We start from the raw sequence: 22,559 nt of genomic DNA, 5'->3' as shown, positions 1-22,559 counted from the left end.
GACTAAGGGGTCCTGTTTTCTGTACCTACAAGCTCTGTTTTAGACTGTATCCCTGTCATCTAATAAACCTTCTGTTTTACTGTCTGGCTGAGAGTCACATCTGACTGCGGAGTTGGGGTGCACGGACCTCTGGTTGCCCCAGGACCAGCCTGGGCAGACTCACTTTGGAAAGTGCATGACGTGGAAGGGCATGCTGAATGCTCCGAGGTCAGACCCAGGAAGGTGTAAGCTTCTTGCCCTGGAGACAGTCTGCTCAGAGAGGAGGCTCCCCCAGAGTCCTGACTGGCTTTGTATGGAGTTGTTCCAAAGCATCCCAGCATCCCCTTCCACACCATGCGCTTCCCGGAAGTCCGCACAGGCACTGACACTCCCTCCTCCGGCCTTTGTCTCTTTTCCAGGCATTAGGAGGCCACCTGATCTCTTTGTTCTCCAACACCTTCAGTTGGCACCTTGCAGGGGGGTGGCCCAGGCCATCAGTTGCCTGGAGACAGGGTGTCGGCCATTCTCTGTGCAGATGGCATCACACTGGCCCTCTAGGGCTTTACAACAATCACACCCCCTTATCCCACCATCTAGAGCCTTAAGAAATGCATTGGGGAAACTGAGGCACACAGACAGTATTCAGAGAAAACACCTGTATATGACCAGTTACATACTTTGAAGGGTGTAAAATAATCAAATATTGTGCTAAATACAATGATACTCCAAACTGACCACCAAATTTAAGTTGCATGTTTTTCCCCTCAGGTGAGGGTTCTGGGGTGGGGCTGGGGATGAGGGGTTCACAGTGCAGGAGTGTGCTCGGTGCTGGGGGTGCAGGCTTTGGGGTAGGGCAGGGCTGAGGATGAGGAACTTGGGGTGCAGACAGGCTGCCCCAGGCTAGGGCCAGAGAGGACTCCCCATCACCACCACTGGCAGCAGCAAGCTCCAGGGGAGGGACCCCTCCTCTCCCCCCCTGCCCCTCAGAGCACACTCACTCTGCACCACAGTCACTGCACATGTTCCTAGGCCCCCTCTCAGGTCCAGAAAGCTCACTCACCTCCTCTATGATGGGTACTAGGGGGTGGGGGTTGCCATCACAGGTGGCCTTCCATGTTACTGCCCCTCACCATAACTTCACTGTGGATGGGGCTGCCCCTTGCCCAGCATGGGGCAGAAGTGGGGTCTGCACGGTGATGGCTATGGGGCAGGGGAGCAGGGTGTCATAAAATTCACCCAAGCCCCAGCTGCTCAGGTAGGTCTATGAATCCCCTCCCCCATCTGCCCTGTGGTGGGTGGGTGCTGGAGGGGAGGGGCACTGCCTTCACATATGGCTTCCTGCCTCCCTGACCCCTGCTGCAGGCTGCAGCCTGCTGCCCCTCACCGTAGCTTCACTGGGGGACGGTGGGAGGGGATGGCATGGGGCTGCCCCTTCCCCAGCGTTGGGCAGGAGTGGGGGCTGGGGCTGGGGGCGGGAATCATAGGGTCAAACACTCACGGAAGCCCCAGCAGCTGCTCAGGTGAATGAGGTCAGTCTCCGAGTCCTGGCCGGAAGTCCCCTTTGCCTCTCCTCCAGGTAGGGGGAGGGGAGGGCTGCCAAACATGGCACAGCCCCCTCCACTCCACTCCCCTCCCCCGGCCGGTGCTCCAGCAAGCAACAGCAGCTTGCATTGCCTTAGGCAGCAGCCGGCAGCAGCAGAGGCAAGGGAGAGAGACACGCTGTCTGGTCTGTGTTCAGGCAGGGAACCTCTGGGGCCGGGCGGCAGGGCCGGCTCTAGGTTTTTTGCCGCCCCAAGCAAAACATTTTTGGCTGCCCTCCCCCGCCCCCAGACATGAGCCCCCCCCGCCCACCAGTGCCCCCCACTCACACCCCCTGTTGCCCCAGCACTGGGCTCCCCCCCAAATGTGGGATCCGCTACCAGCACACTGCAGCCGAGCCCTGGCCCAGCTGCGACTCTGTCCCCATGCGGGTGGAGCTGCTGGGCAGCACGGAGCGGGAGTACTTCCAGGTGGCGGCGCGGCTACGGGGTGGCGCAAAGAACACGGCCCCCTCCCTGGGCTTCGCAGCACTGCTGGTGGCCAAGGTGGATCAGTTCGCGCTCACCGCCCTCACCCCCGACATGCTGGCGGCCGAGGACCTGGAGAGCCCCCTGGACCTGCTGCTCTTCAGCCTCACGGTGCCCTGGCCCAGCCCCGGCGGGAGGGAAGGCGAGGATCTCCGGCTGCGGGGCTACCTGCTCAGCACCGACGAACCCAGCCGGCCACTCACCTCCTCACACACTCCAGGAGCCCCTCGCCACCATCGCAGCCCGGGCTCGGCTCCAGGGGACCCTGTTTCCGTCCCTCCCCAGCTCCTCACACACATGGGTAGGGCCGCCCAGAGGATTCAGGGGGCCTGGGGCAAAGCAATTTTGGGGGCCCCTTCCATAAAAAAAAGTTGCAATACTATAGTAACATGTATTTGGAAATGTAAAAAATAGTGAAAATTAATTTGTAATAATTTGAAAATACACCAAATACATTATTTAAAAACATGAAATGCTTTACTGGTCTGTATACATTTGCAATTACATAATGGGCTGTTGCTGTGTGATGGTTGGTGCCAATGGGCTGTCACTGCCTGGAGGTGGTGCTGCTGTTGCCCAGGGCTGGGTGGGGAGCTGGGCTCTGGGGGGTGCCCGGCTCACAGGGGCTGGGCTCAGGACTGTGGGGAGATGGGGTCGGAGGTTGTCTGGCTCAGAGGGGCTTGCCTCAGAGCTGGGGGTCTGGGGTGGGGGGGATGGGGTCGGGGGGTGCCCGGCTCAACGGGGGCTGGGCTCGGAGCTGGGGGTCTGGGGTGAGGGAGATGGTGTCGGGGAATGCCCACCTCAGAGCAGCTGGGCTCAGAGCTGGGGGTCAGGGCTGTGGGGGATGGGGTCGGGGGTGCCCACCTCAGAGCAGCTGGGCTCAGAGCTGGGGGTCAGGGCTGTGGGAGATGGTGTCGGGGGTGCCCAGCTCAGAGGGGCTGGGCTCAGAGCTGGGGGTCAGGGCTGTGGGAGGAATGGGTACAGGGGGGTGTCCGGATCAGAGGGGCTGGGCTCGGAGCTGGGGGTCAGGGCTGTGGGGGGAATGGGATCAGGGGGGTGTCCGGCTCAGATGGGCTGGGCTCAGAGCTGGGGGTCAGGGCTGTGAGGGGGATGGGGCCGGGGGTGTGCCCAGGTCCGAGGAGCTGGGGGTCAGGGCTGGGTGGGGAGGATGGGTTTGGGGGGTGCCCACCTCAGAGGGGCTGGGCTTGGAGCTGGGGGACAGGGCTGGGTGGGGAGGATGGGTTTGGAGGGGTGCCCACCTCAGAGGGGCTGGGCTTGGAGCTGGGGGTCAGGGCTGGGTGGGGAGGATGGGTTTGGAGGGGTGCCCACCTCAGAGGGGCTGGGCTTGGAGCTGGGGGACAGGGCTGGGTGGGGAGGATGGGTTTGGGGGGGTGCCCATCTCAGAGGGGCTGGGCTTGGAGCTGGGGGACAGGGCTGGGTGGGGAGGATGGGTTTGGAGGGGTGCCCACCTCAGAGGGGCTGGGCTTGGAGCTGGGGGTCAGGGCTGGGTGGGGAGGATGGGTTTGGGGGGTGCCCACCTCAGAGGGGCTGGGCTTGGAGCTGGGGGACAGGGCTGGGTGGGGAGGATGGGTTTGGGGGGGGTGCCCATCTCAGTGGGGCTGGGCTTGGAGCTGGGGGTCAGGGCTGGGCCTGGGGGGTAATGGGATCGGGGGGTGCCTGACAACCACCTCCCTGAGACCCCCCAATCCAACCCCCCTTCCCTGGCCCCTGACCGCCCCTCTCCCCACAGAACCTGTGCCCCCTGAGTGTCCCCGGGAGTCCCTGCCCCTTAGCCACCCCCCCGGCCCCGGCTGCTTACCCCCGGCTCACTGCGCGCCTCGAGAAGCGGCCCTGCCCAGCGAGGCAGCCGCATGGCTCCGGAGGGGGCTGAGCTCTTCCCCGCTCAGAGCCGCGTGGTCAGGGGGCGGGGCTGCGAGCTCTAGGCTGAGCTCAGCTCCCTCCGCTTGGCCCGGAGCTCGCAGCCCCGCCCCCTCCCCACACGGCTCTGAGCGGGGCGGAGCTCAGCCCCGCCCCCAGCCAAGCGGCTGCTGCTGCTGCGCTGTTTAGGACCCAGGCGCGAACAAGCGGAGGAGGAGCGGCCCGTCTTCTGCAGCCAGGCGGGGCCGCGCTACCGGTAAGGGGCCATCCCTCTCCCCCAAGCGGAGCCGAGAGCGCGGCCCTGCCCTGGCTGCAGGGGACGGGCCGCTCCTCGGCTCGCAGCGGCAGGATGAGCTGGGGCCCCAGCCTTTTGCAGCCCCAGGCACCAGCTTGTTTTGCTGGTGCCTAGAGCCGCCCCTGCCGGGTGGGGAGGGGGGAAGCTCCAGCCCTGGCGGTGGCGGCGGCGGCGGGGGGGGCGCTCCAAGCAGGGGAGAAAACATTGGTGGAACAGAGCCCCTGCTTGGGAATATTCCTGGGGCTAAAGCCCCAGGGAGCCCATATAAGTCGGCGCCTATGGGAATGAACAGAACAAGTAATAGAGTGACCCATCCCCTGTCACCCATTCCCAGCTTCTGGCAAACGGAGGCTAGAGATTCAATAATACAATATCATGGATAATACAAATCATGACAATAATCATCAAGTTTGACTTTATGGATGCAATTACTGTTCTTTGTTCTGGAATTGACCTGAATACAGCTGAAACCCTAAGAGTTTGATGTATAATCACATCTGATATTTATATGACACTTTCTCATTCCTTCCTTTTCTCGAACTCAGAACAAAAAATGACCAAACAAAATGGTTTTCAGTTAAAATATAACATTTCACAGCAGCCATTGCTCTACGGCCCAGAATGGGACAGAACCTGCCACTCCTTTGGGATTAAGTGATCTCTCATCTGACTCTCATTCTCTCTCTTCATCCTTCCTGATCTCTGTGGTGCTTTTCATGCTGTCAACTGTGACATCCTTCCCAGTCACCTGGGATCATTTGCTGGAGTCTCAGAGAACTGGCCACCTTGGTTTTGCTCCCAGCTATCAGCATGCAGCAAAGAGAGCAGCTGGTCCAGTGAATAGGGTGTCAACTCTCAGAGACCTGGGTTCTACTCCTCCCATGGACTTCCTGTATGACTTCAGGCCCCTGCTGTAGGACAGAGTTTCAAAGGCTTTAGGCACCCAAAGATGCAGCGAGGCAGCTAGTGGGATTTACAAAGAACCTAAACTTCTGGGTGCTTTTGAAAATCCCACTAGGTGCCTAAATACCTTTAAAAATCTGGCCTTTAGTCTGTGTGTCCCTTGGTGCCCCATCTATACAATGGGGATAACAGCATTGCTCTACCTCACAGAGGGGTTGTGAGGAGAAATAGGTTAGACATTGTGAGGCACTCAGATACTACGGTGATGGGGCCACATAGGTACCACATGTAGAGGAGGAACTTCTCTGTACCATTGCTATCCCTTCCCTTCTTTTCACTCCTCCCCCTCAGATCCTCCTTTTTTCTGATGTGACTTTGGCTTAGAGGGCTTGGCTGTATTTCTTCTGAGTCCCCTGTGTTCTCCCTTAAACACCCTCCTTCTCCCCCGCCCCCTTCCCCCAGAAGAATCCCTGTTTTACAGGCTCATCTAACATCTTCCAGATCCTTAATTTAATTACCGGCCCTTTCTTAACTTAAAATCATCCTGCTGCTGTTTGTAAACAAAATACTGACTCCCTGCCCCTGGGCATCAGCTGAGACCAGCACTTCTCCTCTGCCGAACTCACATTGCACACCCAGGCTGCAGGGCAGTTAACAGCTCTGCCTGGGGCTAGGACATGCACCCGGAGCAGAGCTGCTGTATGAAGCTCCCCTCTGCCCCTCCTAAATGATGCCCCTGTTTGCAAGTTGGCTCAAAACAGATGAAGTCATCGGAGCTAATAGTTTTGACATTGGCCACGTCTATACTTACCCGCCGGGTCGACGCGGCGAGTTCAACTTCTCGGAGTTCGAACTGTCGCGTCTGATCTAGACGCGATAGTTCGAACTCCGGAAGCGCCGCGGTCGACTCCGGTACTCCACCGCGGCAGGAGGAGTTGCCGGAGTCGACCTTGGAGCCGCGGAGTTCGCTTCCGTGGCGTCTGGACGGTAAGTCATTCGAACTAGGGTAGTTCGAATTCAGCTACGTTATTCACGTAGCTGAATTCGCGTACCCTAGTTCGAACCAGGGGCTGTGTGTAGACCAGGGCATTGTCCCTTAACAATTCAAGTGTTTCATGAGAGGTGGCTGTCTTGAGTTGTGCTTTTCCTTCCTGCTTGTTTTTCAAGTCAGCCTTCTGACTGAGCTAATCTAATATATTCAAATAGTAAACACCCCAAGAACCAGACTAACATATAGTATTCATAAATTGTCACAGGGCAGTTCCCAATCCATCCCTGCTGTTTTCAAAAATATAGCAATTGGTGATCTATTTAAAGAGTCTGTGGTTGCAAGTGGCAATCTTAAAATGCCATCAGAAGGACTTGTGAATGTTAAAGGAGAGCTTTTTAGACTCTGAATATACACTCCAGAAAGAGTGGCAAAAGGAACACATACTCGCTCTGATTTGGCTATCCTGCTAAGGCTGGAAATAGGTACATTTCTTGGAAAGACTCAGACTGAAAGCTTGTGTATTAAAATGCCCATTCCAGATGCTAATCACTTATCAAATATCACATTCTCTGGCTTTTTCCTCTTAGATCAAGGACACTTTTCTTAGGACATACACTGAAGCTATCCAGAATTACAATGGCAATGATGAGCGAAGCCTCGCGGTGGATGACGTACAACAGAGTGTAAGTTTAAAATAGCTATTTGTAAAAAGATGTAAACAGAATCTATTCTTGTTTGATCACAAAACATGAATTGCCAATGGCTCAAACAGCTGTGTTAGTAAGTTATCTTTTAGGGGCTAAACTGATTAGATGGGGTTTCAGCCTGCATTCCTTCCACACCCACAGCTGCTACTGATTAGACCTTCAAGATGTTGGTTCCAGGATTCAATACCTAGAATGGAGAGACAGGATTCTGAATACCTGGGGTGAAATGCTGGCTCCAAGCAGGTGGGAGTTTTGCCGGTGACCTCACTGGTGCCTGGATCACATCTTTGGTATTTATTAGCCACAGAATAGCCAGTCTATCCAATGGTGCTCTGTGCTTGTTTGGGACACCGTACAGTCAATATCCTGGACAAAAGAACCACCACCAGAAGACAGTATTTCACACACTATATATCTCCTGACAACTGCTACTTTTTAAAACCAGTTCACCCCTAAGCTTGGGCTTGGTCAGTATTAGAAAACGTATAGCCTTGTGACATAGTCAATTTAAAATCAGTCTAGTTAGTCTAAATCGCACTTAAGATGATCTAGTTTAATGTGGAAACTTCATTTTACATTTATTTAGTTAAACCAATGCAAGTTTTATAATGCAGACAAGCCCTTGTGCTAGTCCAGGAGTAGGCAATCTATGGTACGTGTGCCAAAGGTGGCACACGAGCTAATTTTCAGTGGCACTCACACTGCCCAGGTCCTGGCCACCGGTCCGGGGGGCTCTGCATTTTAATTTAATTTTAAATGGAGCTTCTTAAACATTTTTAAAATGGTATTTACTTTACAAACAACAATAGTTTACTTATATATTATAGACTTATGGAAAGAGACCTTCTAAAAACATTAACATCTATTACTGGCATGCGAAACCTTAAATTAGAGTGAATACCGTAAATGAAGACTTGGCACAGCACTTCTGAAAGGTTGCCGACCCCTGTGCTAGTCTTTAGTTGTTTGGTGTTTAGTTGGGATCACAGAGTGTGAGCAGTTCTTATTCTAAAGGGGCTCTGCCAGTCGCATTATAAAGCTTTACAAATTTGCACATGATTAGTCAGGATTTGGTAATCTAGCATCCTGTTTAGTTGATAACCGATAGCAGTTCTCTTTGCAAAGACAATGAAAGGCCTGGAAGATGAAACCTATCAAGAAAGGTTAAGAGAACTGGGCATGTTCCACTGGGAGAAAAGATGGGTGAAGGACACACGTGACTGCCTACAGTTGCTCCATGAGATGTTTTCAAACAGGTTATTGTCCTTCCGTAACAAAGACTGAATAAACAGTAGTGGAGGAAAGATGCAGCAGGTTTAAAAAATGGAAGTGGGGCTTTAATTACAGTAACTCCTCGCTTAACGTTGTAGTTATGTTCCTGAAAAATGCAACTTTAAGTGAAACAATGTTAAGTGAATCCAATTTCCCCATAAGAATTAATGTAAATGGGGGGGGTTAGGTTCCAGGGAAAAATGTTTTTGCCAGACAAAAGGCATTATATACATTTTAAACAAGCAATTTCATACAACGCTGGGGGGGAGTAGTGTGCACGTGCTGTGTGTTTACAAACATACTGTACATACAGTACAGTACCGTAGTTGGGAGGTGCCCCCGCTGTACCCCACACAGGCACAGCCCACTGGCACTGGAGACAAGGAGACTGAAGGTGCAGTAGGCTAGGAGAAGCACGTTGCGCAGCAGCGGCAGCTTCCCCTACTCTGCAAGCACCAGGGACGGGGGGAGGCTCAACCCTCAGCCCGCCCACTTCCCCTTTCCTCCAAGCCCCCATCCTTGACCTGCCTCTTCTCCCCCCCACTTTACTTCCCACACAGAGTCCTCACTCCTCCCCCCTCCCTCCTGCCTGGGGCAATCTGCTGGCTTGCGGTGTTCAGGGGGCGGAGGGAGTGGGGAGGAGCAAAGACTCAGCATTCAGGCTCCCTCCCCCCCTGCCTCCTGCCCAGAGCAATCAGCTGGTTTGCAGTGTTGGGGAGGCAGGAGAGCGAGGGGGAGCCTGCGCACCGAGTCCTCGCTCCTTCCCCCCTCCTGCCCCCAAAACACCGCAAGCCAGCTGATTGCCGCGGGCAGGAAGCGGGGGAGGAGGGGGAAGGCACTGATCTGTGGGGTCTACTGGCGGGTGGGAGGCACTGTGGGGAGTAGGGTGACCAGATCACCCAGGTCAAATATCGGGACGCGGGGGGGGTGGGGCGGGGGCAGAGGGGGGAAAAATGGCGGCAGAGCAAAAAAAAAAAATCCCCCATCCCCGATTCCTCCTCCCTCCGCAAGCGCTGGAGGGAGGCCCGGGAGACTCAGGGGAGCACGGGGCCGGGGTGAGTGTGAGTCCAGCCTGGCCCCGAGCAGGCAGGCTCAGGCGCGGTATCTGGAGGGAGAGTAGGGGGTGGCCTGCGGGGCCAGGCAGCGGCTGTTCTCCCCACCTGGGCAGCAGGACTCGGGAGCAGCCGCTGCTGCAGCTCCCACTGCCGCGGGGGGAGGAAGCGGCCACTGGCCAAGCTCGGCAGCTGCGGCTCTGGCGCCCACGAACCCCCCGAGCCCGGGCCTGCTGCGGGGACCCAGCGCGCACGCTGCGCATACCCAGCCCCTGGCCAGTCGCGTCTGGGCTGGCTGCCCAGCTGGTGCAATCCTGCGGGCGGCCTCGGAGTGGGGGCAGCAGGCCCCAGCCCCCCGCATCCCGCTTGGGTCCTGCAGGGGAACGAATGGGACTTGGCTGCCGATGCCTCTGCCACGGGATTGCACCAGCTGGGCAGCCAGCCCAGACGCGACTGGCCAGGGGCTGAGCGCAGTGTGCGCGCTGCCCCGCAGCAGGCCCGGGCTCGGGGGGTTCGGGCCCGGGCACCAAAGCCGCAGCCGCCGAGCGCCACGTGCTTGGCCACTTCCTCCCCCCGCAGCAGTGGGAGCTGCAGCAGCGGCTGCTCCCGAGTCCCCTGCCCAGGTGGGGAGAACAGCCGCCACCTAGCCCCACGGGCCGCCCCCCTACTCTCCCTCCAGGTACCGCGCCCGAGTCCTGCCTGCTCGGGGCCAGGCCAGACTCACACTCACCCCGGCCCCGCACTCCCCTGAGTCTCCTGGGCATGGCATGCTTGGAAAGAGGCGGGGATTTGGGGAGGGAGACAATGGGGCAGTGAGGGGGCGGGGATGGGGGCGAGGATTTGGGGAAGGATCCAATGGGGGAAGGAAGGGGCGGAGTCGGGGCAGGGGAGGGCGCGAGCCCTTCGGGCTCCGGAGCCTTTGCTTGTTTGTCCAGTGTCCCGACCTAACATTGGTCGGGACGCGGGACAAACAAGCAAATATCGGGACAGTCCCGATAAAATCGGGACGTCTGGTCACCCTAGTGGGGAGGGAGGGGTGTAAGGAGGCTGCCAGCTGTGGAGAAAGCAGGCAGCCAAACAACGTAAGAGTGGAGCATTGCACAACTTTAAATGAGCATGTTCCCTAATTGATCAGCAACGTAACAACGAAACAACGTTAACCAGGATGACTTAAAGTGAGGAAGTAGTGAAGAGTCCTGTGGCACCTTATAGACTAACAGATGTATTGGAGCATGAGCTTTCGTGGGTGAATACCCACTTCCTCGGATGCATGTGTCTGACGAAGTGGGTATTCACCCACGAAAGCTCATGCTCCAAAACGTCTGTTAGTCTATAAGGTGCCACAGGACTTTTTGCTGCTTTTACAGATCCAGACTAACACAGCTACCGCTCTGATACTTAAAGTATAAGAAGTATAAGAAGATACTTACTGTATAAGAAGAATTTGGCAGTGGAACAAGATTACCAAAAGGATGGTGCTTTTCCCCCTCACTTGAGATATTTGGGGCTAGACTAGACACCCAGGAATAATGAAATCCATTCTGTCACAATACAGGAGGATGTACTACATGGGCCACAAAAAGTTCTGTGGCAGTCAAGTGTGAGGCTGCCACAGCCTTCCAGCCAGAGTGCTCTGCATGAGGAAACATCAAACAGGGCGAGATAAACAATTGAAACCAATACTGGATACCACCCAAATGCAGCCATATCAAGTGACCAGAATGCAGAGTTATACTGTTTAAATGTTACTTCCAGTCCTACCTATTATTGACTAACCTAAATACTTTTGTGTCATCAGTCAGTTTTTCCATCATGGCAAAATGTTCATTCCGTCGGTAGCACTGGTCCTAGCACTGATCCGCAGGGCACTCCACTTATAGTTTCTTGCCATGCTGAGAATTTGCCATTTACTCCTCATCTTTGACAGGCTTTACCAGTTTTTAATCTAGAATAGGACACACCTCCCACCCTTCCAAAAGCATTTTGAAAGTCTAAACCCACCAGTTCTGCTTTTATTTGCTATTTTGTTAACTCTTTTAAAGAAGTCTTATGAGTTAGAGAGGCTTGATTCATCCTCTTAAACCTGTACTGCTTTGTCTCTATTTGTGGTCCCGCTACGTGTTTTATAACTCTCATTTTTCTCAGATGTTTTTCCTGTTACCAAGGGAAGGCTTTTCAATTTAGATTTCCCAGGATCGTGCTTAGCACCTTTTTTAAAAGATAGGTACATCGTTGGCCTTCTTCCCATCCTCCAGTGTAGTAGTGCTGGCTGACGGTAACTTACCTATTTTTGGCGGTAGGTCAGCTACTCCATTCTTCAGTATAAGCAGAGAGCCCCATCCGGCTCCCACTGAAGCAAGTGAGAATTAAGCTACTGACTTCCGTGTGAGCAGTATCAGCCCCAGGCTTATTTGGAAAATAAATCTCAGTGAGTAGCCTTGGTCTGACCTCACTCTGAAAGGTAAGATCTGAAACTATTCCTATGCTTCTTTTAACACTGGCTTCTTTTATTATCTACTCTTTCTTTGTAGCTGAGATGCTGTGGCATTCAGAACTACACCAACTGGAGCACTAGCCCTTACTTCTTTGAACACGGTATTCCCCCAAGCTGCTGCATGAACACCAGTGACTGCAATCCCCAGGATCTGCGCAATATGACTGTTGCTGCCACTAAAATAAACCAGAAGGTACAGGCCACTGTGTGCCAAAGGCAACTGAGATGCAATCATCCGATGAATTAGTTTGCACATTACTACATATGGTGTCATTGAAGTGTACTTTCTGCCTAGCGATAGGAAGAGTGTGGAAACTGGGGATGGAGAAGTGGATAAGGTTGCCCACTGCTTGCCACCAAACACTTACATTGACATTTCTGAAATAAGCAGACACAGAAACCCGACCAGTGAGATGGGAACTCACTTCCCATTCCCATCACATTTGGTCAGGTACAGCGTCTTGCACAGAGGCAAAGCTGGCAAGACTGTTTAAATACACAGAAGTGATGCAGCTGACCTCGATACTTATGTCAATCCGCAATTCTCATTCTCACTGACTCTCCCCCCCCCCAACTTGTCTTCTGTCAGAAATTTCAGGCGTTGGAGGCTAACAGTTAGCCCAAACAGAGAAAATAGGAGTGATTGACATGAAGCGTTGTGGGGTAGTGAGATATGTTTGCTGTGCCCCTTCTAATCTCATTGGATTCATAGTGCTGCAGGCAGAACAGAGCTAACATTGACCCCCCCCCCTCCTCACCTTCAAAAAGACGATTGGGAAAATAGTATCAAGAGAGACAGCAAAACAAATAAATTAATAATAGAATAAAAATGCAGAAAATGTGAAGAAAAGCGGGGAAAAGGGGAAACAATGCAACATATAGAAAATATACCCCTAATACTGTGTTGTGCAAGGAGACATTCATTGCTGGCACAGAACTTCTTTGCTGTTGACTTTTTGCATAAGATTTTCAAGAGAGGTAACAAATTGTTCATAAAGGGAATAATCCTGATGCCAAATTAAACCTTGATATAACACCATTGACTTCAGTGGTTACAGCAGAGATTAATTCGCCCCAGGGCATTTAGTGATTTATTTCTCTTGTCATTTCTCGTCTATTTCTAGTGTAACTGTTAACACAAGAAAGTATTGGTGTATAACTGAAAAATGCAGAAATGGTTGGTTGTGTTCTATTTTAATCCTTTTCAGCTGGTACTGTAACTCAGCTGCCTGTCCATCAGGGACTTGGAGATGGGGACTGAGGTCACATTTACAACTCTACCTTGTAAAGCAGTCAAATAGAGTGTTTTTCCAGTCCATACCAAGAAGATGATAATACTGGATTAGCTTCCACTAACCTATCCTTCAGTCACAGTAGCCTACTGTGAGCCAATCAGTGCTAATGGATTTGGAACAGGGATGATGTCAGTCTATTGTGAAACTTGAAATAATTGTCATCAATGTAATGTAGCTGTGTTGGGTGAGTTTGAAAGATTTGCAAAGACGTTAATTTACACTTGTTAATTAGTGCCAGATTCTGCCTTTTCTAAGGAGGGAGGAGGGGAAGCTGCAGTGGGGCTGAGTTGCACCAGGAGGAATTCTGACTGAGGCCAGGTCTATAACTACACCTCTACCCCGATATAACGCTGGCCTCAGGAGCCAAAAAATCTGACTGCATTATAGGTGAAACCGCGTTATATTGAACTTGCTTTGATCCGCTGGAGCACGCAGCCCCGCCCCCCCAGAGCGCTGCTTTACCGCATTATATCTGAATTCGTGATATATTGGGTTGCGTTATATTGGGGTAGAGGTGTACATCGCTCAGGGGCATGAAAACTCCACACCCCTGAGTGATGTAGTTATACCAATCTAACCCGCCTCCCGCCCCCTATGTAGACAGTGCTGTGTCAATGGGAGAGCTTCTCCTGCCAACATAGCTACCGCCACTTGCAGAGGTGGGGTAACTAAGCTGACTGGAGAGTGCTACTGTGCAGCGTTTGTAGTGTAAACCTGTTCTGAGTTGGCCCAAATTCCTCCTGGGGAGCACACTTGGGAGTCAGGAGCTCTGCCATCCCCCACCTCTTCCTCCATCTCCCAGGCTTCAGAGTGCACTCTCCTTGTTGTGTGGTTACTAGAAAACGGACAAAACTGTGGCCTTGGCCTCACTGGTCCACTCACAGGTACCCATGGAGTTCTGATGAGGAGTAGACCTGATGCTTCTGAGCCATACTGTCGCTGTGGGAGAAGGTGCAGGAAAGGTTATAGCTTTTACACATATACGCCTACAAATACTTGGCTGGATGGATAGATAGAGGCTCTTGGCACCCTCCCCCTCATCACAATCTGACCTTGAGTTGATCTGCCTTTTTGCCGTGGACAAAACTGAAATATTATTTCAAATGATAACCGGAAGGGAAATGCACAGTAGTTTAAAATCAATGCCTTCCAGCTGATCCTTCCCATGTTTAAACTGGGGTGCAGTTATCTTGTTCTAATGTTCTGATTTGTACTGCAGACTGACCAGCATTCACTCTCACTTCACAGAGGGCCAATCTTTGTTTTATCTTTAATTTTATTATTTTCTACCAGCCATTATCCATAGAGTCTCTGTTTCTGAAGTAGTTGATTTGATTATTTTGACAGAATTGTCCATGGATAGTTTGAAGGTCTTGCCCACATCTGAGAACTCTGTTTCAGTTGCCATTTAAATCAAAGACTTAAAGGTCTCTCTGCTTGGGAGCTGTCCCAGATCTCTGAGTTGCTCAAAGAAACTTGAACAAGGTGGGCTATTTCTGAGAGGTGGTAGGGGAGCAGGAACAAAAAGCAAAGCAAAAGGAGTTGTGACTGGTCTAGTACTGTAGCTTACAGGGAAGGAGCAGCCTTGATGGTCTCTGAACAGACTCTCATCCTGTTCTCAGCCAAGAAGGGGGTTTGTGATTAAGGATAAGATTTTTGTCATCGAAGTCAGAAATCCTGTGACTTCCAGAGACCTCTGTGACATTTTCCATTGCAGCTTCAGCCCTGGGGCTGTGGGGCTGGAGATGTCAGCTGGCGGGGGGCCCGGAGCTCCAAGCCACAGTGGGGCTTGGATTCTCATCCCTCCTATCAGCCTCCTTTCTCCCCTCCCCCCATTATTTTTAGTAAAGTCACAGACAGGTCGCAGGTTTCCATGAATTTTTGGTTATTGCTCATGACCTGTCCATGACATTTACTAAAAATAACCGTGATAAAATCTTAACCTTATTTATGATACCTGCCTGTGTGTATTTTTTTGCAGGATTGGGGACATACAGGTCCCTTTGTTGCAGAGGTCGGTCGGTCTGTCTGTCTCTCTGTCTCTCTGTCTCTCTCTCATTTATGGATTAAATACATTTGAAATGCTGTCTTTTCCTAGTCTCCAAAAACCAGTAATAGGAACAGGCTTCAAAAACAATAAAGTAAAGTAAGGTACTAAAAGTTCACACAGAGTACTAATGAATTACCAATGGAGGCTTGTTCTAGTGCTCTGATCACACGACTGGAAGTCAGAAACTCCTGGACTGTGTTTCCCAACTCTGCTACTGATTAGCTAAGTGACTTTGGGAAGTCGTTTAGGGCTAGAGTCACAAAAGGACCTAGGCATGTAACTGTCGCTTTAGGTCCCTAGATTCCAGAATCAGACTTGGCTGGAATTCACAAAGCCCCCCCCCCCCATCCAGCTGTTTCAAAACTGTGTAGGTGCCTAAACACTCTCAGTGCCTGAATTTTTCCAGGAAAAGGTCTTTAGACACCTATTTTACTCCATCCGAACACTTATTTTACTCCAACACTCCACATCTGGATACTTAAGTCACAGAGTGATTCATGAAAGGAAGATGCGTCTTCCTCTCCTAATTCACCTGCGGGGCCCGATCCCTTAAGCGTGCTTAGAGCTCATTTGCCGGATTGGGCTCTGTATGCTGACGTGCACATAACAGCCAGGGGAAGGGAGAGGACAACCTCCCTCACAACTGTTAGCCCAGGAGTTGAGTATCTACCTGAGACAGGGGAGACCCCAGTTCAAGTGCTACCTCCACCTCAGAGGGGAAGACGGCATTTGAACAGGGATCTGCCATTTGTCAGGTGAGTGCCCTCGCCATTGGGATGTAGGCTCCCTAGATGTTGGTCTCCCTCAATCTCCACAGTCTTCTGTTCCATTATGAATAAATCATTAAAAAATTAATTGGAGCAGGGGGACAGGACCCTGGGTTTCCCACCTCCCAGGTGGGTGCTCTGTCAGGCTACAGAATCATTCTCATGCTTCTGCTTTCTTGTGCTCTCTCTCTCTCTCTCTGTGACCCAAGTGACTTCTTCATGATTTATTCACAGTGGAACAGCTGAGGGAGTCTCACTTCAGAATATTCTGTAGCCCAGTGGCCAGGACACTCACCTGAGAGGCGGCAGATCCCTGCTTCTCCTGAGGTGAAAGGGGGACTTGAACCAGGGGTCTCCCACATCTCAGGTGACTACCCTAACCACTGGGCTAAAAGTTATGAGGGAGGTCTCCACCCTCCCAGCTTCTTGTTTAAAAAAAAAAAAAAGAGAAAAAGCCATGAGCACCAGATGCCAAGAAAGGATTTCCAGCTGAGCATCCGAAACAGAGGGAGGCGCCTCCCTGCAGTCTGGATTTAAGCACTAAACTCCCTAAGAAGAGCGGGGTTTGGGACCCATCTCTCCCATTGGCTAATTTAGGCTGCTCCCCACCTAGCATGCTGGCTTTTGTGATACCCATTCTGAGGCACGTATCTCTCCCCATTCATTTTATAGGGAACCTGCATGCCTAACCCTGGCTTTGGAATCCCAGTGATTTTTTTCTAGGCACCTAAAAGTTAGGTGTGGTGATGCCGAGTGAATCTAGCCCTAAATCTCCCTGTGTCTGGTTCCTCATCTATTAAATGAGGTTAATATCTAACTCTGAGCTGTCATTAGGATTCGCTAACCAAAGTGCATTACAAACAAATGCTAAGCATTATTTTTCTCTAAAATGTTGGTAAAGGAACAGAAATAGGGATACAAATGAAGTGATACAGTAGTTGCTAAATAGGGTCCCCTGCCCCCTCCCCCAAAATTAAAAAAATAGCTGCATGGTTACAATATACAGAATTTTTCAGGTTTGTTTGGTAATGTCTGCACCACTCTTGAGGGTGCACCAGTTCTGAGTGTGCACAACAAGGACTGAGCAGTTAAATCATAATCATACGATAAATTGCCAGAAACAGTAAATTATGGCGTCCTGGAAAAAACATTTTACAAATGAGGTGAGTGAGTAAAGTTATCTTACTAGCATGATCTTTTTAACAAGCAAGACTTTAAGTCTCTCTCAAATTACCATAACTGTTAGCTGTTGCATCTTGTGCAAGCGATTGAACAGAATAGATTTGAGAACCTTTGGGAAAGGCTGGAAAAATATGAAGGCACATTTGGCAGAATGAAAGAACTGGTTGAAATATCTAGCCTCATTTCATAATATGCAGGACATACAACCATAGTTGCTTGATAGGTTAAATGAGTAAGCTTGAAATAATGTTATAATGTTGCAAGATGTAATTAGGGATTAATATGTATGTTGAAACATCTCATAACTGATTTATGGCTTCCCCGGACATGAGTTGCTCTTAACTTTATCTACCATTTCATTACTCTGAGGTTTAAAAAAATGTTTTTAATATTACAAAAGAGGTTCAAGAAATCATGTAATCTAGGTCATGAATGGCCTACATTTAACAAAGGGCATTTTCTTCTTCTGACCACTAGTGTGCAGTAGAAGGCCCTGATATCCTCTAAAAACATGCTTAAGCGTTTGCAGGATTGGAGCCTGTGTATGCACTTGCATCTGTATGCTGAATAGATTCATCATGCTGCACAGGTGCTGACTTTTTTTTTTCCCCCCGGTGGGTGCTCTACCCCTGCTCTGCCCAGAACCCGGGCCTGCTCAGCCTCTTCCCCCGAGGTCCTGCCCTTGCTCTGCCCCCTCCCCTGAGGCCCACCCACCCACTGCTCGCTCCTCTCCGCTGTCGAGGCCCCTCCCGAGCACCTCCCACAGGCTTCTCTGATCCTTGGCCAGCTCCAGGGGCCCGCTGCCCAGCAGCTGATCAGCAGCCAGACCCCAGGCCAGAGCCACTGTGGCTGGTGGGTGCTGAGCACTCCCTATTGTTTTTCCCATGGGTGCTTGAGCCACAGAGCACCCACAGAGTCAGTGCCTGTGTCACACTGGCAGTGCTGGAGTCAAGACTGAGAAAGGCGAGACAAGTAAAATTCCACTCTTTTCTCAGCTTCCTATAGAACTGACACAGATATAACATCTACACTAAAATACACCTTCGATTGGCCTCAGTCTGAGAATAAGTTCTGGCTGCGTTTGGGAGAAAAGCTGGGTGGTTTTGTGTGGGGGGCTTGGTGAGGTTTGTATCCGGGGAAAAAAATCAGACTGTTTGTGCTTGTGGTTTTCAGTCAATGACTTAGATTCCTTTAAACACCTGAAATTGGAAACGCTAATTGCAAACACATTTTTGAAAAAATAATTTAAGAAAATATATGTATTGAGAGAGAGAGAGAGAGAGAGAGATCTCAAAAGCATGTCCAAGAACAGCCTATGCACACACATTCTCTGCCTCCTACCCCCAGTTCTAAGGGCTGTGTGTTGAGGTATGGGGAGAGTGGCTCTGATGGGATCGGGATCTCCTCAACTGTAGTCCAGGAATGTGTATTTGAAAGGGGAGGGGGCTTGTTTGTTCTTTTCCACTCAAAAAAACCTCAAGGAAACAGTCAAACCCCCTCTGCCCCCCCAACCACCCCCCCTTCAGTACTGTCATATGTTAAAAGTAATAAACCATTCCAGACCATGCCTGGTGCCTTTAGAGGGACACTGCCAGGCAGGACACCTCCCTACACATCTGAGCCATGCTTATGTTAAACAGCAGTAGGTTCCTGAATAGGCTAGTGTTACAGATGCCAGCGGGCACCCCTCCTGGCCAGGCACTAGAACTGCCATGAGCTGAATCAAGGGCTGGAGTCCAAATGTCTACACTGCCATTTTTAGCCCTGCAACCCAAGCCCTGTGAGTCCAAGTCAGCTGACACAGCCCAACTGTGGCCATGCCATGGGTCTTTTATTGCAACATAGATGTACCCATAAGGGTTCGTAATCTCTCACACAATTCATAAATTGTACAGACATATTCCCAAATTGTCACAGCTAGCATGATTCATTTTTACTGTCTGAATCTTGTCAGATTCTTCTTTGTTTTCAGATCGACTCTGTTGAGGCCTTAACTTTTTTTTTAAATACCAAAAAGATTTTCCTTAATAATACAACAGTGTCTTATTTATTACAGCATCACATTAGGCTTCTTTCCCGTTCTAGCAAATTTGTTTCTAAAATGTACTGCTTCTGTCCTCACGATTATTGGGTACACTCACCACTTAACAGGAATTGCTATTAAATAAAATAAGTTAAAATGTTGTTGAAAGTCATGATAAAAATACCCAATTTCTGACTGAAGCCAAATGAAATGGGGGAATGGGCACACACGCTCAAAGACTGATTATGTTTGTCTTTGTTTTACAGGGCTGTTATGATCTGGTGACCAGTTTTATGGAGACAAATATGGGAATCATAGCTGGAGTGGCTTTTGGAATTGCATTCTCACAGGTATACAATGTGAACTAGGTGGATTTTTTTCTCTTTTCCTCTTCCGCTGGCTTCAGGGAAGGATTATAATAAGGGACAGAGCTCAGAATGCTCATTAGTCCTTTGGTCATCTGTTCATTGATTTTCTTTTTTCAACTTAAATGCAGTTTCTCCTTGGGAATATGCAGTTATGATTCAACTAATGACTAGCTCAAGGAAAATCACTTGTCCCTCTGTTGGGTCAAACAGAGGTTAACCCAATAATGCATTGTTTTAAATGGAGCATAAACAACTCAAAAGCCAAATAGCTGATCCATATGTTGGATAGGCTTTTCACTCTTCAGGCTTTCCTTTTTAAAGATCTTGTTATAAAATTCAAAGATCTTTAAAATAAGAACATAAATTTAGCCTGGCTCATTCAAAAACTGTTTGGTTTGGTTTGGTTTTTATGCAGTGACCCGCACTATTTGCTTATTTCAGCTTCACTGTAATAAGAAAAAAGTTCAGGGTGGGAGAAGACTAATTGTTAAAGCTCTGTTCATTCTGCTAACCTTTCTAAAAGAAAAACCCCTTTGGTTTTTGTGAGGAGAGGCCCCTTAAATCAACATAGGAGTTCAGTTTCCCTGGCTATAAGCAACAGCACCGCTGTAAGGAGAAAGATGCCAGAACCACAGTCTAAAAGCCACACTGTTTCACGATATGTTTTGGCATGCGGAGTGTTCAGGGAAGACTAGGAAGCTGGCTATGGCTCCCTGACTTTCAAACTGCCTTGGCCCTGACAACAGTTAAAGAAGCCTAACGACCGTTCTGACTTATCGTTGGGAGTTGGGTGAAACTCTGGGTTGAGTTAAAACCCCAGTGAGATTGATAGGTGGGAATTTACCCTTCAGTTAACTTAACTGTAAGCATAAACTCCCACATAAAAGAAAAGGTACGTGTGAACCTGCCTGGGAGTTTTTGACTTAGTCAACTTTCCCTCTTTCCTGTGGGTGCTCGACCCCCCCCCCCATCCCCCGTCCCCACTCCACTCCTTCCATAAGGCCCCACCCCTTCCCTGCCCCCATTCCAATCCCTTCCCCAAAGTCCCCGCCCTGACTCCACCCCCTCCCTGCCAATATTCCAACTCCTTCCCCAAATCCCCGCCCCGGCCCAGCCTCTTCCCCGCCTCCTCCCCTGAGTGCGCCACATTCCCACTCCTCCCCTCCCCTCCCCTCCCTCTGGAGTGTGCTAACACTGCCAAACAGCTGTTTGGCGGCGGCAGGATGGGAAACGCTGAGAGGTAAGCGGAGGAGCGGGGATGCGGCACGCTCAGGGGAGGGAGGAGGAGGTGGTGTGGGGGGATGAGGGGAGCTTGGCTGCTCCCCGTGGCACGGAGTCGGTGCCTATGGACTGAGTATTGTTTTGGGTCGGGTATTTGCATGTAGAGATCACACAGAAAGACAAAAGAACAAAGAGGGAGAGAAAGGCAAGAAAGCCAAGCAATATCCTCTAAGTACAGTGTGATACTGGAAAAAGCTAGAGAGCTTTTGAGTCTTATGTTGACTAGAGGGTTGGGGGCTGTAAGCTAAGAAACTGCCCATTTTGTTCTCAGTTCCTTTTGCACTCAGAGAAGCAGGATTTTGTACATTCCTTGTAAATAAACAAGATTGCATCAAAGAAAATACCAGACTCCGTCAGTTTCTACTTTCAGCTGGAACCTCCCCAGAGCCTCAAACTCTGACTAGCTATTTGGGTTGAAAAGGAGCAAAGATTAGTTAAAAGAAGCCTAGGGACTGTTCTAAATTATGAAAGCTGCTTATGGTCCTTACACATGTGAAAACCAGGAATACTACCTGCATTTTCCACAAAATCTTGACCCTTCTGTAGTAGTCACTTGCCTTGGAATGGTGAGAATCCCCTCAAAATGTGCAGAAATAGGAGAAAGAAAACCACATTTAGAAGCCCAATGCCAAACCATTTCCAACACAGGTCAGTGAGGTGCGTGCACATTCGTGGGATTAAACTACTTCCATCTGAGTGAATATTTGCCTTCTCTCTTCTAGACCCAGAACAGGTTGACTGTAAACACTACACTTGAAAGTTGTCATTACAGCTGGCATTTGCTTTGGCCATTTAATGTTAAAAATCCAGCAGCAGGCTTTTTAGAAGTGTAAACCTGATGGCATGAGGCACCATATTTGTGCAGTGCTTTGAAAATGGGAAGTGTCAGATGAGTTTATTCTGCTCCACCTTAAAACACATGAATTCAGTCAGTGTGCTGCAGGTGAAGACAGTGCTCTCATCTGCTAAAACACCAAGAACACTCTCCTCTTTTTACTGTAGTTTACTGCAGTACAGCTCCTTTCTCTTTTCTTGCTTGACTTGCACATCCTGTCATTCTGTGGCAAATTGTAACAGGGAGTATGACTGTCCATTATAGAGGTTAAACGGTGTGAACAGCCTTTGTTAAAACTGGGGGAACGAAGTTAGGAGTGACTTATGCATGGCTACACATTTTGGTTCAAGAAAAAGAATTCTCTCTACTGTGCAGTTGTAAGCTTCAGTATTTTGAGCATTATTCTAGTTTAGAATATTGTCGTATGAGGCAATGTTTCTATGATTTTATTTTAGTCAAATCCCTATTAACAAGTTCCACTGCTTTGCTGAACCAAGCCTATCTCTAAATTCTTCAGTATAACTGCTTCCAAGTACTGAGGAGAGCTGTTAGCAGATCCATTATCCACAGAAACCCAGCCTCAGGTAGCCTGAAGTGTGTTGGTTGGATTAAGGCTTCTGGCTGACTATTTTGCCTTGGATGTTATCATCTGTTCTTTGTCACCAGAAGACCATGATGTCTTTGCTAAAGAACCACACTAACATTTTCTTGCCTAAGTCTTGGTTGTGAGGAAACGTCATGCTTTGGTTCTGCACTCTGAGCTGATGGTCAGTTGTACCTGAATCATCTCAAAGCATTGACTCATCCTTCATACAGACACCCTGCAAAAGAATTTTGGTAGCCAGAAGCTGTGATAACACTAGCTTTTTACTACTGTATTCCACTTCTTGACAACCGGTAGTAGTCGACTTGTTCTTGTTCCTAACCTTGATGGCACTATTATAAAGTGCTCTCTGCACTCTGTCTGAATCTGTTTTAGGTAGTCAGAATTGTGTTCAATGCAGATATCTTTAAAAAATCCATCCAAATTTGTTTGAGGACTCGGGAGGTAACATGTTGGATTATTCAGCCTTACACAATGTATGTAAGGCTCTGGACCAAGTATAAATCACCAAATCTGC

The 22,559-nt window shown here is 50.0% G+C and overlaps 1 protein-coding gene across 3 annotated transcripts in view; it reads left to right on the top strand.

Moving 5' to 3' along the window:
• Positions 1–22,559, top strand: part of TSPAN7 (tetraspanin 7) — a 219,345-nt gene that overhangs the window by 183,744 nt on the left and 13,042 nt on the right. For all 3 annotated transcript variants that reach the window (XM_045026908.1, XM_045027737.1, XM_045028498.1), the window contains exons 4-6: positions 6,700–6,795; positions 11,675–11,830; positions 19,221–19,304. In XM_045026908.1, the coding sequence (XP_044882843.1) occupies positions 6,700–6,795; positions 11,675–11,830; positions 19,221–19,304 (336 nt within the window). The remainder of the gene's footprint in view (positions 1–6,699; positions 6,796–11,674; positions 11,831–19,220; positions 19,305–22,559) is intronic.

The sequence above is a fragment of the Mauremys mutica genome, chromosome 1 (assembly GCF_020497125.1).
Source record: "Mauremys mutica isolate MM-2020 ecotype Southern chromosome 1, ASM2049712v1, whole genome shotgun sequence".
Lineage (NCBI taxonomy): Eukaryota > Metazoa > Chordata > Testudines > Geoemydidae > Mauremys > Mauremys mutica.
The sequence above is the reverse complement of the archived record's forward strand: the minus strand, read 5'-3'. Positions and strand labels throughout refer to the sequence as shown.